Raw genomic sequence first — 17,430 nt, 5'->3', positions numbered from 1 at the left:
CTTGCAAAGACAGCAAGGGAACTCCTCTAAGAAGTGGATACAGTTCCTGCCATTCAATGGAGCACCCTGGATGGCTCCCAGCACTGTGCACCCAGCTGATAAAATTGCTGATTGACATTTAAGGATGCCTCCCCATGAGAATGATTAAAAAGTAAATCCAAGACAGCTGGGTAGAATCCCAACCGAGATGCTGCCCTCCAAGCCTGGTTCTATTCTTACTTATTTTTATTTCCTTTTATAAGAAAAGGGAACAAACTCAAACCCCTAGTTTAGTTATGTTTCATTTCATCTGAACAACCCAGAAACCCCAACCTCTTGCAGGAGTGTTTATTCAAGATGGGAATTTCTTGTGAACAGAGGAAGCTCAGAGGGAAAATCAAGTTTGCATCAATCAGCCCTATAAAGAGATGGGTGAATCCAACCAGCCACAACACAACACAGTGAGTGCTGCCTTACACATCCAAGTGCAAAATTATTCAATCCTATCAGCTGCTTCCACTGCTATATGGGCACCAACCCAGTGTTATTTGGGGATGTATTAAGGAAGGAAGGCACTAGAAAAAGAACCAACTGGTCTATGGACAGATTGGGGCAGAAAGGAAGCTTCTCAACTGCTGGTATTTAGGCGAGATGCAACTCTACCTTTCACTGCCTCTGGGTGATGGAAGGGAGCAGCTCTTTGTTATTGCCCTGTGCAGAGTCCCCTTCCTTCCACGTCTGGTCTCCAGGCAGGATTTGATAGAACAAGAGAAACAGCCCTGCATCACACAGCTCAGATGTTTTGCTTTGCTTGCTCCTGAGGTCAAACTTGGGGTGTCCATTGGGCATCAGAGCAGGGCAGGAGCACACCTGGATTTCCACCTTTAAGCCCAAGATGAGCAGAGATGCTCAGTCACGCTCATTCTGAGGTCTGCGTGGTAACTGCAGGAGCCACAAGACTTGGGCACATCCAGATAGGTGCTATCCAGGCTCTGGTTTTTCCAAACTGCCCTCAGAGCAACAGTTATTCCTTTTGTAACGGCTAAAACCAGAAAGCACGGAAGAAAACTGTTGGAAAGAATCCCATTGAGGTTTCTTTGTTAATAGAAATACCTCTCAGTCGGTCTCTGATACCTTGCCAGGCCTTTAAACTGTTTAAACACTGATGCATTGTGAAAGCCATCTGTGTGAAGGAGAGGTAAGAAATGAGGCCGGCGCAGATGGAACCTCACTTGCTTTACCCCACAGGAATGCCATGCCCAAGCATTTGGCCATCCACACGTGGGTCTGCAGCTCATGGTCCCCTGGAACCTCTTGCTGCTACTGCATCCCATCCTGTGTGCTGATGCAGTTTGCTCTGCTCCATTACTGTGGCTAGTGGCAGCAGGCACAGCAGAGACCTCAGCAGAGCAAAGAGCCTTCTGCAGACTGAAAACTCAAAACAGGAGAGAAACAAATGAGAACAAGCACAGGCAGAGATTGGAGGAGGAATGGATGCCGTATTCCCCGACTAAAACTCAACCCCAAAAGATCAGAGCTATTTCTGTCACCACAAAATATAAAAGTTAGATGGAAGCCTGCCTAGAAACCTGCCTAGTAACAAAGGGATACATTAAGTGCATTCTCTTATAGTACCTGTATGTTGTTGCTCGATGGGAGCGTTTTGATTGTGGACACTGGGCTTGGTCCTTCCCAGTCCTTCATTTGATAAGGTCCATAATTAACATTTATAGCAAGTCTACTTCAAAAATCCCTCCTCCACTGTGCTCTTCCTGTTCCCTCCCGTGTCTGGGTTCCCCTGTGCTTGGCCAAGCATGTCTTTGCCAAACACACACTGAGAGCTCCTTTAAATGCCCTCAAGTTTAGGGATTTCTTTCTGCCTTTGACTGATAAAGTCTTAGAGCCGTTTGTTAGGGAATGAAAAGCAACCTTTCCTACAGAATATTTTCCCCAGTGGATGTCAATACTTGTCTAACTTGAAAGCACAACCCTGCATGTGCTGCAGGGAAATGCAGGATCCATTTGCATCTGTCATATTCTAGCAACAGCTTGTGGGAAACAAAGCAGGGAAGGTGGCTATTGAGGTCACTGCAGTATGTGGGCATACAACATTGCCCTCCTCTCACTGAGGTCTATATCTAAACACCAACAAGAGAAAATTTAGGGTTGGTTTTAATTGTTTTTGTCGTTGCTTGTTTTAAAATATACATCATAAATCAGACTGTGGTATTACACTGCTAATTATCTCAGTTCCAGAAGGAGCTCATCTGCGTCCTTCTCAGTCTACATCCATTTCTTCTTCCAGTTCTTCTCCTGCAATTTCCATCAGTTACATCTCGATGTCATCATCTTCAGTGACAAGCGCTTCCCTCAGCTCTGTGCAGCTCAGCTGCTGTGCCTCATCTGCTTCTCGTGAGGAATGGGATGTTGAGTTTGAGTCCTCAGACTGTGCCACAGAGTCTTCTTGGCTTCCTGGAAGCAGTTCCAGACTTGGGAGAACAAGGAAGAGAACAATCAGTACATGACATTTCCAACTGGAGATACGCTTCCAGCAAACCAGCTCTGAGATCTGTAGTTAACCCCTCCTGCAGCTCACGCTCACAAAGGGATGGTGATTCAGTTAACCCGAGGCTGCCTTTAGAGTGCAAGATACCAGCTGGTACATTTTTCACAGTGGGAATTTATCTGTACAGATAGAGCAGTTTGAGTCTAGAAAACAGGGGCCAGGTTCTGTAGCAGAAACACACTGCCACCCTCATTAGTTTGACTGTACATGTGTCAAGAAGTCATCCTCTGCAAAAACCTGCTTACTAACTGAGTTACTTTTCCCCTTGACATTCTCAGCAGAGATTTTGAGTAAGCAATTTAAATTATTCCAGATGACCTCCTCCTTTGTTGGATTATGCCATGAAACATCTCAAACACCCCATTTTCCCCCTGATATGAAAGAACTTATGTCTACTGGAAAAATGGCACTGATGAAGAACAAGTTGTGGTCATCACCTGCTTGGAAGTTTTATGACTTCAACACTGACCAAGGTGTATTCAGGTGGGACAGAAGCAAGAATCGCCTAGGAAGATACAAGACAGAGTGTATGAAGCACAGGTAAAAAATTCCTAAGTAACTTCTTTTCCCAGAGAAGTTGTGGATGCCCCATCCCTAGAGGCATTCAAGGCCAGGCTGGATGGGTTTCCAAGCAGTTGGATCTCGTGGCTGGCAACCCTGGTCACAGCAGGACAGGTGGAACACTCAGTGATCTTTGAGGACTCCTCCTCCCTTCCCTGGGCACTGCTGAGCCTGAACCCAAATATACAACTATGGTGCTCCTAAAGAAAGCATTCTCTCGAAGGTTACAAGTGACCTTGGGTGTTTTTAACAGCGCAGCATTAATGGACAAAATCCTTCACACCACTGAGCAATCTCAGAATCGTAGAATCACAGAGTATTACACAATCATTGCTCTACATCTAAGCAAAGTAGAAAGTTTCCACAACCTGTGAGACATCTGCTGCCTTCAAAGGAAACAGAAGACCTGTAAAACATTTGAAATCTCTACCTTTTCTTCAAGGGCAATGTAAACCTTCCATATCCACTACTGCTTTTGCCAATGTTCTTACCATAGGTGGTTTCCTAGCTGGGGGCACATCCAGGCCCTCAACAGCAGACAGATGCATCTCTGCTGCCTTCTGTCTCTGCATTCTGGGGAAGGTGGTTTTCCAGTCAATAGGTCTCACAGATACCTTGCGTCCACCTAAAGTAAAAGGAAGAGATTGCTGATACAGTCTTGCTGTGCCTCAAGAGAGATTCACGTTCTCTTATCATTCCCACAGCCCTTCCACGAAATCAAATACATTTGACCAGTGGAATTACATTGCCATGTCCAGGATTCTCAGCAATGTTTTCCACACAGTTATCTCTATCTACCAACAACTCATAAAAAGGAACAAAGAAACCCAATAGCTGCACTCAGTAATAATCCAGGGCAAGGAAAAATTTGACACCTAACAATCCTAAGCGACAGCATTACTTTTCTGAGACACTGCACAAGCTCCTTGTGCTCACCCTTAAGTCTTTTCTTGCAAGGCATTTTCTTTGCTTTTTCCTTCCTCTCCTCAGATCTCTTGCGTTTTTGTCCAGCCAGGCCATGGAAGGCAGTTGGGATGTCAACTGCAGAGAACAGTCCCAGGAAAGAACAATCTAAGTAGAAAGACAGTGCATCAAACCCAGATGTTCAGTGTCTGTATCTCTCTCTGGTGCCTTCTCAACCTCTGCCTGGCTCCCCAGACCTTCTGCAAGGCTGCTGTTCACAGGGAGCCACTTGCGTCAGCTTCTGGCAGAAAGAAAACAAGAAATAATAGAAGAGCATCTCTTTGGACGAAGGTTTCAGCACAGTCAACCACAAGCTCCACATTTTCAAGCACTGTTTCTTGCAGTTGCCTTTCCGCTGCTCAAATGTTGTGCCGTTTCTACAGTCCTGCAATGCATTTACCTCTCTCCAGAAAAAAACCACCACTGTTCTGACAGCCAAACCACAAACTAATATTTCACTTATCATGACTCTTCCCTGCACTCCGCAATGAACGGTTACTTGACATCCTGCACCCGCTCAGAAGTAATATTCAAAATTAAGTCTTTCATGCTTCATGCCATCAGGAACTCACCGTTGCTTGGTGGTACGGTCGGTCCGTTCCCACCGCGTTCCTTCAGGTGAAGAAAAGTGCAGTGGGCTTTTTGACAGCCTCCTGGCTGATTCTCCCAAAAGCATGGAACGTCACTGCGCTTTTTCTGAAGAGAGAAAGAAAGGAAGGGTCATGGAAACAGGCACACGAGGTTTGCAAAGAGATGCAGCGCTCCAGGTCATGCCAGAGATAGGACTGTCACAGTGCTGAAACATCATTTATCACTAAAGGAAACATCTGGGAGCAGATTTACAACATAAGCTGTAACCACTCGGCATATTTTGCTTTCTTATCCTTCAGGTAGAGGAGTCAGGCACTCTCAGTTCAGTGGGTTAAACCAATGCACCTGCAAAATGCTACCATTAATTGGAACAAACAGTGCCTTCAAATGCCATGGTTAAGTCATCAGAAACTATTTGGGCAGAGCCTTAGCTCTTTACCATCATTTCTCGCCCCACCCTTCACTACTCCAAGCAGCCAAAACAAACTGTTCTGAAGAAATCCAGGACACAGAAGGCCTGATAGACCATATCCAAGCCCTGCTGGCAGGAGGGCAGTGCCTGCTCTTTCCTACCAGCCTGCTCCAGCAGTTAGGAGTTTGAGCAATGCAGTCTTTTTGCACCTGGGGAAAAAATGCCTTTGGCACCTAATGCAAACATCTCTGGCTAAGATATACCTAAGGCATTGAATTCTCTTCCCCTACCTCCTCCCAGTCCCCTCTAGAAATAGAAACCAGTAAGATTTTCACATCAAATGTAACTAGCCTGCAGAAGTGCATTCAGCCCACCTACAGCAATGAAAAGTGGTTTTGTGGACTAAGCTGGAGAGCACATCTTTAAGCAAACACATCAATTCTCATGTGCCTGAACTTGCAGTCCCTGCTGAAACAGCAACCTTCCATCCACATTTGGCAGACTTGTTCACTCCCGAGAGCCGCTTCACAGTGGCAGAAGGGACAGCTGTCTCTCTGCAAGCAAAAGGAAACCACAAAGGAAAATAAGAGTACAGCCTGAAACATGTCCATGCCATTAGCCCAGGTTGTTAGCAGCAAGCGCAGAATCCCACTGATTATGACAGTAACACATCACCAGTAGGTCACCCCCTGTTCCAGCCCTTTCTCTTAAAAGTGAGGAAAAGGAAGAAAATCCAGGCCAAAGAAACCCAACCATACCTTAAAACAGATAGAGTAGAAATAGAAGTAGCAGTTATCTCTTTGCTGATACATGGGGAACTTCTTAGAGTAAGTTTGGGTCCTCTCCAAAGGAATTCCCTGCTCTTGGAAAGAGATGGCTGCAGTCTTGGACTGCTTGGATCCCCAAAATGTCCTCTTGGACAGGAAGCCTACAGAAAGTATCAATAAGGGAAGAATAATGAGTAATAAGCATCTCCCCAGCTTTCTTTTTATGCAATTTAGACTCTCGAGGAGGGCAATGTCTCGGAAGCAGCTGGTTGCAAGAACTGTGCCAACTCTAGATCCAACCTGTGTCTAACTGCCACGACTTCTCATAGCCAGTAGTGTCCTCCATCTCATTAACAATTATATACCTTGAAGCACACATTTTGTCTTCCTGACATGAAAAAGACTCCCTTCATCATCTACTCTTACTGCAGCTGCAATGGATGCACTGGTATGACTCACATGTTTGACAAACCTACAGTTCTGGCTTACCCGGGAACAGCTGCAGTCCTTCTCCCTTCCAGCTAACGTACCAGACCAATGTCTGAGCAACACCCATCAGCCACCACCACTATCACTGCCAAGCAGGACGAGGGCTGACACAGTGTGTCCACACTTCTGCACAGCACTCACAGCTGTGGCACTCACTGGTGGCAGCCAGGCCCCCAGGCACAGTGCTTGTGATGTCACCAGATAGTCCATGTCCCCAGCTGAGCACCTGGCTCTCTAGTATGACTTCAGTGAGGTCTTGTGTAATGCGTGGGCAGCCTGGTCTAGCATTAGATATGGAAGTTGGCAGCCCTGCCTGCGGCAAGGGGACTGGAGCTTGATGATCCTCGAGGTCCCTTTCAATCCAAGCCATTCTATGATTCTATGGTTCCATGAATTTTAAAACCATTCTACCTTCTGTTTGCTCATTTTCCAGCCTTATATGTTTTCATTTTTCTGAATACAAAAAGCAAACACTGTAACCTGCCAATAAGGCTGTAAGGAGCTACTCATTCCTTCGTGTCCACGGAGGACATGAAAAAGCAGAAGTTGCATCCCACCGCCCCGAGGCATTGCTGCTGAGCGTGCCCAGCCCGTACAGCCGCTACCATCTCCATGGCCACTGGGTGTCAGCATCCCTGCTTGATCGCAGAGGAGAGGGACAGCCTCACTTCCACCAGAATTCAGCACCTATTGCATGAAAATCGAGGTGACAGTGGCTCTCACTGTGAAAGCGATGCATTTTGCTCTCTGTGCTGTTAAGTAGAGAAATGCTGTAACATACGAAATATCCCCAATTGGAAGGGATCCATCAAGTTTTTCACCCAGAGGGTGGTGAGGCACTGGAACAGGTTGCCCAAGGAGGCTGTGGATGCCCCATCCCTGCAGGCATTCAAGGCCAGGCTGGATGTGGCTCTGGGCAGCCTGGGCTGCTGGTTGGCGACCTGCACACAGCAGGGGGTTGGAACTGGATGAGCGTTGTGCTCCTTTGCAACCCAGGCCATTCTATGATTCTATGATGTCCAAGAATCATCAGTAAATGTAAAAAATTCCATGGGCTGTGGTTGGTTTGCAGCTCTCTGCGCAGCGAGGGACATCTGAAAGCACTGCCAGCTCTTTGCGTCTGTATGAGCCAAATTTTCTCAGGAGGATGTGTAGTTCTCATGGCTGAATCATTTGAATTGGAAGGGATCTTTAAAGGCCATCTAATCCAACTCCCCTGCACTGGGCAGGGACACTGACAGCTTGAATCCTTAACACAGTCTCCGTGTTCCCCCTTTCCAATGGCTCTGTTTGAATGAAGGCTCCAAAACACTTCTCCAAAGCCATCAGCGACTTGCATGATTCATTTTCACTAAAAAAAAAAAAAAAAAAAAAAAAAAAAGAATAAATATCTTTTGCTTTGTTTTCTTTCAATGCTGGGAAGAACTTCCTTCTGTAACAGAATTAACTTACCTAGATATCTTTAAAAAGGGTGGCAGAGTGTTCTTCACTGGAACTCACACAGTGGCAGAGAAAACACAAATACCAGACACATGATGTTCTTGGGAAAAGATCGGTCTTTCAAGGCTAACATCTGTAAACACAGCAGTCCCTCAGCACCCAGGAATGGCTCAGTGCACTGCAGAGCTGTTTGTCTGCCCGCAGCTGGAAGGAAACACATATAATGCAAACTGAAGATGCTGCACCTGAGCATCCTTTGCAAGGTCTGTCTGCTGTTAGCTGAGCTGGAGAGAGCTCTGTGCCACTGAGAGGTCCCCATCTCTCACATAAAGCCCAGGAGAGGACTCTCCATGCCTTTTATCTGATGGTGTTCCTGCTCTGAACTGCTGACCTGGAAATACGTCCCATCCTTTGAGACTCTTCAATCAATTTGGCTGGGAGCCACCCAGAAATTTTTGTCCATGCTGCCAATTTGTTTAGAAACGTCACTCTGAGAAAACAATCACTTTTCTGCCTTCAAAGTTCAGCTGAGTCCTCTTTTAACAACAGAGAGCTCAAAAGGCCAACCTCACTATTTTGCTGGATCAAAAGCACGGAGCTCCTGGATGCACAGCTGGAAATGCAGCAACAGAGGAAAGCACTGGAAAAAGTCAGATACAGAGCTTGCATTGTCTGACTCCCAGCCCCTAAAGCTGCTCACCAGCACGTCCTGAGCAAGCCAGCCAAAGGCAACCCAATGGGACATTACCTCAACACTGCACCACCCCAGAGGAGACCAAGATTGGGTCGAATAAAACTCAGCATCCACAAAAATGCTCTTATGGGTAAATAAAGCCTTCTTATGTGGCTGAGAGCAGCCAGGCTTGAGCTAACTAAACTGGTTAATTCTGGATGCTTCTGCATGTGCAAAAGAAATATTGCTTCATACTCTTGGAGCGGGGCTCAGGGCTGGGAACATACTGCCTCCACCACCCCCTGACTTCATGATGCTCTCCCTGGGGAGAATGCACTGCCTTGGCACGGCCTCTCCTCCAGGACTTGGAAGGGCCATGGTATAAAAAGAGTTCTTGCTTTGAGATGTTTGTTCCTCCCATGCTTTGGGGTGCATCACCGAGGAGGTGAGAGGTGCAGATGGCTTGTTTGGAACTGATCAGTGCCAGCTGGCAGGCTGGGGAGAGCAGGCACTGAGCTGTGCCCTCCCACTGCACCCCTGCAGCATAAATTCCTGTCAGAAGGCAAGGGCTGAGCCCTCTGTAGGCTTCTTAGTTCCTGTTCCTGCTCCCTCATTGGAAAGTGCTGTTCCAGACCCAAAATGTTGCAGTTGCTAGAAACCCCCTTCTAATTCCTAATTTATTTCTGGCCCTTTTTACATGCCAATGTTCTTCAGCCCAAATAGCTCCTCTCCTTTCTTAGTCAGAATAAGCACTCCCTGATGTCCTCCTGTAGAGCTTTCTTCCCCCATCTTTAACTGCCAGGAAGAACAAGCCAAGCTCTATACTCAATTAGTGGTAGAAGTGCCACCTCTACCCAGTGCCCATCCTGTGTCCCCTCCCCATGCCTGTCCCCAGGATGGCTGCTCAGGCTCTACACAGTCACAGAATCATAGAATCATTCAGGTTAGGAAAGACCTTTAAGACTCCCGAGTCCAACCCCACCCCACCGTGCCCATCCCCACGTCCCTCAGTGCCACATCCCCACAGCTCTGGAGCACCTCCATGGATGGAGACCCCACCACTCCTTGGGCAGCCCTGTGACACTGCAGCACCGTTCTAATTCCGGTCTAAATTTTTTAAAGCAGAAGTGCCAACTGACTGCAATACAACAGGAAATCATGCTCATTTACTCTCAAGGAGCACAGAACTGACTATGGAGAAGTAGCATTTGTTGACCATGGTTTGCTGCATTACTCACTTTGTAGCAAGTTGAATGACACATCCCAAATCTTCCCCTCCAAAAAGTCACCAAAGGGCTGTTCCAGCCTCCAGTCAGTAAACAGGAGCTTGATTCAAATCTTCAGTTGCTTTGGTTTACACCCAGCACAGCATCATCCCATTCTGCTGCTTGTTTTTCAGGAGGAGACACTCACAGCAGTGGTGCACACAAAGGTAAAACTGCCTTCACTTTCAGCAATTGCAATCAGGCAGTGGTCTAACAGGTACCAGCCTGCAGATTGCTTTTAATGCTTCAGCAATTGAAATAACTCAAAATGCCACAATTACATCCTATTAAAATTTGATATTTCGGCTGTATTTTAATTAAAAATTAATTTACCTGACTTGTTGTTGAGGTAATTACAATTGGAGCACAGGAAAGCTCGGAACAGTGGATGTAACACATCCATGCTGGATGCTGCTTGATTCATTTCCCCAGTCCCCCACTACTAAAGTGATGCTGGTGTGGTAAAACTGCAGGCATTGCCCCAGCAACCTGCTGGCAAAATTGCATTCACATGCTAATCTGCCCTTAACTTTTTGGGTAACTGTTGGTTAAAGATCTGCTGGTGTGCTTGTTTAATGGACAAACATGCCTTGCTGCATTGATTGTCTGTCTCAGACAGACTTCAAATCACTCACCTGAGGATGTTCCATCTCTGTGTTATTCTGGGGTTGCAGCATCCCTGCACAGCCAAGAGGGAATGGCACACCTCGTAGGTATTTGTCAGCTTCTGACAGCTCCAGAGCATGAGCTGAAGTGTGGGTAAAAGCCAAAAGCAGGAGGCCTGGGACTCGAAGAAAAATGAAGGAGAGACAAAACAGTCAATAGCAACTTCACAGGCACAAAGAAATGAAAGCATATTTTGTTACAGCAACTTAGAATCAGTGAATCGTTGGAGGTGGAAGGGACCCTTAAAGGCCATCTGGTCCAACTCCCTGCTCTGAGCAGGAACACCCACAGCTCCATCAGTGCTCAGAGCCCATCCAGCCTGACCTTGTGTGACTGCAGCCATCCACCTGTACCCCCAACTTCACCAGTACATTTTCATTACAACGCTCAAAGTCTTGGTGACCTTTGGGAGCTCCTTCCCAGGAAAAAATTCTGACAATTTTCTTTGCCCGGAGAGAAATGGAGATAAAGCCAGGTGCAGTTTTCAGCTCAGCATACCGTGACCCAAGGAGGAAACCTGCCCACGAGACATCTGCATCTTTCTCACGTGATGGATGCCACATTTGGAACACCGAGTTACCATCATTTGCCTGCGAGAACACCAAACACTCATTAAAAGCTAAATAATACTTACGCAGAGCCTACTTGTGGTTTCCTTTTCTTCTTCAAAGAACACAAAAGGCAGAACAAACAGAAGACAGCACTGTACCTGAGCCGAGATGTGAGCACTGACCCAGAGCCCACAGAGGGTTATCCTGAGGCACTATTGTGGGCAATGGCTACAATTCAGCATAGCAAAGCTGCTATGAGAGCAAGGTGATGGTGGTTAACTCAACTCTTCAAAGTGAAGCAATTTCTAAAACATCATTTTCAAAAGACATTCGTGGAGGAAGGAAGGAGAAGTGGGGGAAGATCGCTGTTTATCAGCATTATTTTGTTTAGCATGGTAGAAATGTTGGTTATCTGCACTAATTGCTATGGTTGAAACAACCACAGGCTATGCTCTGAGAGGGGGAGGAGAAACAAAGTTCGTTATCTCCATTTCTCGCTGTGATTTTAATTTCGGTCAGACATATTTTTGACCAGGATACGTTTTAATTGGTGAAATAGGAAAGAAAGAGAGGGCATGTCCATTTATTTATTTTCCAATAGACCATGAAAAAAAAAAGAAAAAGAAAAAAAAAAGAGTGATTAAACCAACAATCTTTCTTTAATAAATTAATAGCAGCATCACAAAACCCTGATGTGAATGACCCAAAGGAAGTTGGGTAAGAGACAGTGTTTAATCATTCCCAAAAATGTTATCAGCCCCTGGCAGGGAGATAACACAGGCTATAAGGCAGTCCCCTTGTCTGGTTATCTGGAGAAGAACATCCATCAGAACGGGTCCAGCTGAGTAGCAACGCTCGACATATTTACAGTCCCAGTGCTGAATTATTTTAAAAACATTTATAAAAACTCTGTAAATTCTCAGTTCAGGTCTCGTTATTTACATCCAAATAGAGCGGGTGCCCTTTTTGCCCAGACAACAGAACTGGCAGAGGTAAGACGTGAAGGCTCCTATGCAAAGAGAACGCCTTTGTGTGGTACAAGTTGGAGGATGCTGTGGCCAATGAGCTATTCACACGAGTGCTAGAAGCTACTGAATTTCAACTTATTGCTAAATGCTTTCCATGTCTGCTTGGCTTCTATATATATATGCATATATATATGTACACGCACATATATACACACAGACACATATATGGCTATAAAAGACGAGCTATGAATTCACCCAAGGAAAAAAATAAAAGTAGAATTTTGAAAGCAATGCGATCTTTCTGATTTTTCTGTACCAAATCCAAATCTGACACAGAACAAAGGGCGGTCATCGAAGGCACAAGTCTTTGTCTCTGGACAGTGCTTTTCCCGTGGGTTACAGACCTTTTTGGACAGGCAGGGTGCATTCTCAAGCATCCAACCAGCACCAGCATCAGCAGACCAGCACACACACCATGCACCTTGCTCGGATACCTCGCCTGCCTGCATGGAAGTACTACAGATTTTGCACAGGATGGAATGAAGGACAAGAGAGGGCCAGCAGCTTCACCGAATCAAGCTAGACACAAACCAGCAGCAGATGCAACCTGCCTCAGCCAGGTTGTTGCTGTGCACAGCAAAGCAACAGCACTACATTGCACCAGTGTGCTTTCAGAATGATGTGTTTCTCCTTCACTCGGGTTCTGGAGGGATGACCACAGCAAGCTTAGAGTGCAAGCAGTTCACATCAGTAAAATGCAACCTATCCATGCCTCGTGTGAGCTTCTTGTTCTGAGGAATTTCATGGGCAGAGGCTGTTAGCAGTGCTAAATACATCCATGTTAGATGGATGACCGCAGCATTTGTGTGTTAGTTAATGAAGATGTAAAACCATTACGGGTTAGATCTGGCATCACACAGCACCCTGCACAAGGCAAACTGCACAAGGGGCATCGCCCAGAGGCACTGTGCCAGAAGGACGTGTTGCTGCCTTTCGGGGTTTGTCTACACAGGAGCACAGAGAGGAATTAATTCCAATTGCTTATGGTGTGAATTAAAAGCAGATTACTTCAATTGCATTAAAACACGATGTGAATGTTTTCATTAAGATGTAAGTGGCTTTAACATGATATAGGATAATTTACTTTGGGGGTGAAATTGAGTAAATCAAACCGAACAGATAATCCAGATTAATCTTCCATATAGACATGTTCCAAGTTGTAATTCCTTGTCTGCTTCCTTTCTGTCCCTGGTCATAGTTTGTTACTGAACTATAGCAAACTTTCAGCCACATACCCTGTCCAGCTCTGCACACCCCTCCCAAGTCAGGGGAAAAAAGGGATCCTCATTTATGCCTCTCTCCTGAGCATCCCCTGGGGAAGAGCATCCCTCACCCCGCAGCCTCCTCCCGACCTGTGCCAAGAGCACAGTACATTTTGCTCTACATCCAATGCATTGTTTTACCCCCAGCACTGCACATCCCTGTCTTTGGAAAATAAAAGCAAATGCAAAACAAGCTAAAGAAGTGAGGGGAAGGAGAAGGTGAGCTCTCTCAAAGCCAGAGCTCTCCTCTCCAGGTCAACCAATGACCTGATTATCCAAACAGTCCTCTGAAGGCAGCGCCAGCCATTCTGAGTACTGCTTCCCCCATCCAGGAGCACATGGGTGTCTACAAGAACAGGTGAGGGCATTTTACAAATCTGACACCCTCCATTTTTAAAATGGTTAAAGCAGATAACAAGTTGGCTCTCTTTCTCATGCTTCTCCTCCAAGTCTGCAAGCGATCCCAACACCACACCAGAAACACACTCCCAATCTAGGATCAAAGTGGTGAATGGAGAGAAAGCAGCAGGATGGTCCCTAGAAGTGAGACGTTGCCCCGGGATGCAAGTGAGCCACGACCCTTACCACGACACATCTGGCCAGCTGCCTACAGCTCTCGTGCTGTCTCTGCCAGGTTTCTGTACACTCTTTACACGGCACAAATAGGGGTGAGGATTTAAAGTATATATTTACTGTCAACTTGAAAAAGAAAGTTATACTGACCAAGTCTAATAGCATGTATTTGATATATAACTATTAACGTGCCATTCTGGACTCCAGCAAATGCCACCTGAGATAAATATTCAGCATTTTTGTTCATGCACTGGAAGAAGAATTCAAACATTTTGTCCATGACATATGCAAAGTAACTAGATCTGATCTAGTATTAACAGTAAATATAGAACCTTAAACTTCACTGCAGTATATTAATATATATGATTTTAAGTACTGGACTGGAAAGACAAATCTCTTTTTTTTTTTTTTTCCTCCTTAAAAAAAATCTTTGTTCAGAATGCAGTATTTACATCGTCCATTGACCAACGCTTACATTTTTATACAATACATTTTGGCCACAGATAGCCCGTAGCCAAAGGTGTGTGAGCCACCCTTACACACAGCTCACCCTTTCGCTCACAACATTACAGCTGTTTATGGAGAGCTCTGAAGTCCCTGGTTGCATTTCAAGGCCCTCCTCAGCTTCATCGAGTTCCACGCTGTTGAGCTCATTGCCGTTTCGATAACTAGTTAAAGTCAGATCTTTCCCGTATAAAGCTGTTGAAGCAACATTCAGACACTGATTCTGTCGCAGTGCTGATTTTTTGCTGGTCTTGTATTGGCAGCGGATATAACTGGAGAAAGCCCTGCGGTAGGTTTTATTGAAGAGTGTGTATACGAGGGGATTAACCCCTGAGCAAACATACCCCACCCAAACAAACACGTCGAGGAGTTCGCTCAAGAGGTCTTTGTCGCAGGCTTCCTTGCAAAGGACGGACATGACGTTAGTGATGAAAAATGGGCACCACATGATGAGAAACAAAAAGAAAACGATGCCCAGGACCTTGGAGGCTCTTCGCTCATTGTTGATGGACTGCATAGTTCCTTTCCGAAAAAGCACTGCCTCCTTACTCACAGGAGAGTTCAAATGCGATGCCCCTTCGTGGTTGTGAAGCATCGAAATGTGCTCTGTGTTGTTTTCTTTCTTGAGGCAGTTCACGCTGCTTCTCCTCTGCTTGGGCACCTCTCCACACATGAACACTGTGGCCTGTCTCTGCAGCACCTGGACGGTCAGGCAATATGTGATCACCATGATGATGAGAGGGATGAAGAACGCCATGAAAGACCCAATGAGGACAAAGTTCTCATCATTGAGGACGCAGGTCCCATTGATGAACACTCTGGAGTCATCCTGCAAACCAATGACTGGAATGGGCATAGATATCCCTAGAAGAACGAGAACGAAAAAGAGATGGTTAACAGGACAGGAAGGACTCCAAAGAGGGAGCACAGAAGGTGCACATCCTGCATGCATTTAGCCCACTGCCTAAGCCTGCCTGAAAGAGAAGTTATTACTTCCACATGGAAGGACAAGCCTCATGTAACAACACCCCACAGAGTGCAGCTCCAGGGCGTGAGCACCCTTCACTGGGAGCAATTACAACTTCGCTGTGCCCTACAGCAACACAGCAAAACCAACACAACTGATCTGACAAGCACTGTTTCTAGTCTTCGTTGGTGTAGAAAAGGCAGTCATTCCATTGCTGTGTCACAGCCGGCCGCGGCTTTGGGGCCTTTTGAAATCACAGGCATAGAGTAGATATTAGTGAATATTACAAAAGAAAATGATCAAAATGCAAAAGAATGAAGAATTGGAAGCACGTTTGGTTAAGACATTAAAATAATCCTGATAGAAAAGTGGCTACTTTTACCATGGCAACATGGACATCTGGAAGAAAAGCTCCTAGCTTTCTGGGTCCTTACTGGGGTGCAAGCAGAGGGTGATCCCTGCATGCCCTGCCTGCCCAGGCATTCATCCACAAACAGCATGAAACTGATAAGTACCACAAGCAACCCTACTTCTATTCCTACCAAAGGCACAGCTGGTTTGTCCTGGATTTCAGGACATCAGGCAGTCCTGGAGCAGCAGGAGGAGCCCTGCCTAGAGGGTCTCTGCAGACAGCTGTGTCCATGCTGCTGAGCTCTTTGGCACGTGGGATCTCAGTCCTACACCAGAATAGACTTGAAGTCTTCCAAGGAAATCTGTCTGCACATAGCCAGAAGCAACAACAAAATGTTTTGGAATCTCTTTACCTATGTACATGTCAGAAGAGACACGGAAGCCAGATCTAGCTAGACCATCATGGCTCACTCAGCCCTGCCTTGTGTCTTTGGCAATCAACAGATGTGATGGCCGTGGTACAAAATGGAGCAGCACTTGGCATTACAGCTTTGAGAGACCTGCCTTCTGCGAATTCTCGATCCCATTTGTACCTTCACAATGTGTAGTGCCAATCAGTTCCACTACTGCTTGCCATGTGAGCAAATGATAACTTAAACTTTAAACTTGGTAATTTCCTTTCGCTCCCCACAGTTTCTCTTCTGTGAGAAATGATGAAAATCACTCTCTGGTCACCTTTTCCACCTCCTCAGTGATTTTATAGACCTATATCATCTCTACCTTCTAACATCCCTTTTAGAAGCGAAGAATGCTTTCCTATTACTTTATCCTCATTTTATACCTTTGATTATCTTTCTCCATTTCTTTACAAATTCCTCTCTGCACTTTCAAAGGAGAAGCAGAATGGTTCTTGTTCCCCCATTGCTTCTCCCATAGCTCCTGCCTGGCCATGGGCTCTCCTTCTACACATATCTGTAGGACTGGCCATGCTCTTCCTTCTCCCCAGCAATAACTGATGTTGAGGTCACTGCTGTGCCTGGATGGCTTTTCTGGGATAGCTGTGAGCAGCACAAGTCTTACAGCTATTCCTCTGGGAGTCTGAATTTCTAAAGAGAGAGAGTAACATGCTAAAGTTATTAACCAGGGCATTTTTCCCATTCCAGCTAAGTGTTTTCCAAGATTCTGAAGAATACATCTGCAATCTGTCATTACCATATAATTGCCATTTGCCAGTAACTCAGTGAAGGAATTTCTTCTGGAAAAGTAATAAATATAAATGCCTCCTGTGATTACAGCACGCGCTCCTTTAACCCAAGTGATAATCCCACTAGTGCTTATCAGCTCACCCTTAGCAAGGTACTTGCTGCCTCTCCAATACATCTTTTAACTTGCCTGTACCAAGTCTGTAACTGAAATAACCTTCAGCCAATCACGACACTGACTTTTTATTGTTAAATGCCTCTTTCTGATGCTTTGGCTCCATCAAATACCAGACATCTCAAAAACAGTGGGAGGTGGACAAAACAGCCTTTGCACAAAGAAGAAATCTGATTTTAATGAATGACATTATGCTGGGATTGTATTTACATGGGTAGCTTTATACTTTAGAGTCTTGTAAAACACATATCCCTTGAAACAAACCATAGAAAGGAATACAGGCTTATTCATGAAGTATTCATCATAGAATTTAGTGTTATTGCTTTCATCAAAGGAAATGAGATTTCACCTCGTGGTCAAACACATAAATTACATTCAGGAAGAACGATCTAGTTCTGGGGTATGACAAGTATATACAAGTCAGGAGTCCTGATGGCATTCTAAA

At 45.6% G+C, this 17,430-nt stretch overlaps 2 protein-coding genes across 5 annotated transcripts in view; both read right to left on the bottom strand.

Moving 5' to 3' along the window:
- Positions 1 to 1,109: 1,109 nt before the first annotated feature.
- On the bottom strand, positions 1,110 to 8,224 carry LOC146543767 (zinc finger CCCH domain-containing protein 11A-like). 3 transcript variants are annotated; one of them, XR_014884970.1, is made up of 7 exons: positions 7,781 to 8,224; positions 5,831 to 7,679; positions 4,642 to 5,626; positions 4,043 to 4,310; positions 3,598 to 3,731; positions 2,983 to 3,050; positions 1,110 to 2,468 (listed from the first exon to the last, which is right to left on the bottom strand). XR_014884970.1 is itself a non-coding variant. In XM_085230588.1 (6 exons), exons 3-6 carry the CDS (start codon positions 4,065 to 4,067, stop codon positions 2,309 to 2,311), a joined length of 387 nt encoding a protein of 128 aa, XP_085086714.1. In that variant the 5' UTR covers positions 4,068 to 4,310; positions 4,642 to 5,626; positions 5,831 to 8,224; the 3' UTR covers positions 1,110 to 2,308. The 3 variants fall into 3 exon arrangements, 2 of the variants coding, with proteins under 2 accessions (XP_085086714.1, XP_085086715.1); XM_085230588.1 differs by having other exon boundaries at positions 5,831 to 8,224; XM_085230589.1 differs by lacking the exons at positions 5,831 to 7,679; positions 7,781 to 8,224 and having other exon boundaries at positions 4,642 to 5,629.
- A 3,022-nt stretch (positions 8,225 to 11,246) lies between these two features.
- Positions 11,247 to 17,430, bottom strand: part of HTR2C (5-hydroxytryptamine receptor 2C) — a 72,022-nt gene continuing 65,838 nt past the window's right edge. For both annotated transcript variants that reach the window (XM_031554613.2, XM_031554614.2), the window contains one exon: positions 11,247 to 15,154. In XM_031554613.2, coding sequence (XP_031410473.1) covers positions 14,322 to 15,154 — 833 coding nt within the window. In that variant the 3' untranslated portion in view covers positions 11,247 to 14,321. The remainder of the gene's footprint in view (positions 15,155 to 17,430) is intronic.

This window comes from Meleagris gallopavo, chromosome 9, assembly GCF_905368555.1.
Source record: "Meleagris gallopavo chromosome 9, MGAL_WU_HG_1.1, whole genome shotgun sequence".
NCBI lineage: Eukaryota > Metazoa > Chordata > Aves > Galliformes > Phasianidae > Meleagris > Meleagris gallopavo.
Note: the sequence above shows the minus strand (reverse complement) of the source record. Positions and strands in the feature narration are given on the sequence as shown.

What these genes read in the sequence shown, in the direction of transcription:
- LOC146543767 (XM_085230588.1), bottom strand. Translation starts at nt 4,067, where the DNA reads ATGCCTTGCAAGAAAAGACTTAAGG. An exon ending in TTGCAAGAAAAGACTTAAGG is followed by an intron (nt 3,732 to 4,042) that starts GTGAGCACAAGG and finishes CTTTTACTTTAG; the next exon opens with GTGGACGCAAGGTATCTGTG. An exon ending in CAGCTAGGAAACCACCTATG is followed by an intron (nt 3,051 to 3,597) that starts GTAAGAACATTG and finishes GTATCTTCCTAG; the next exon opens with GCGATTCTTGCTTCTGTCCC.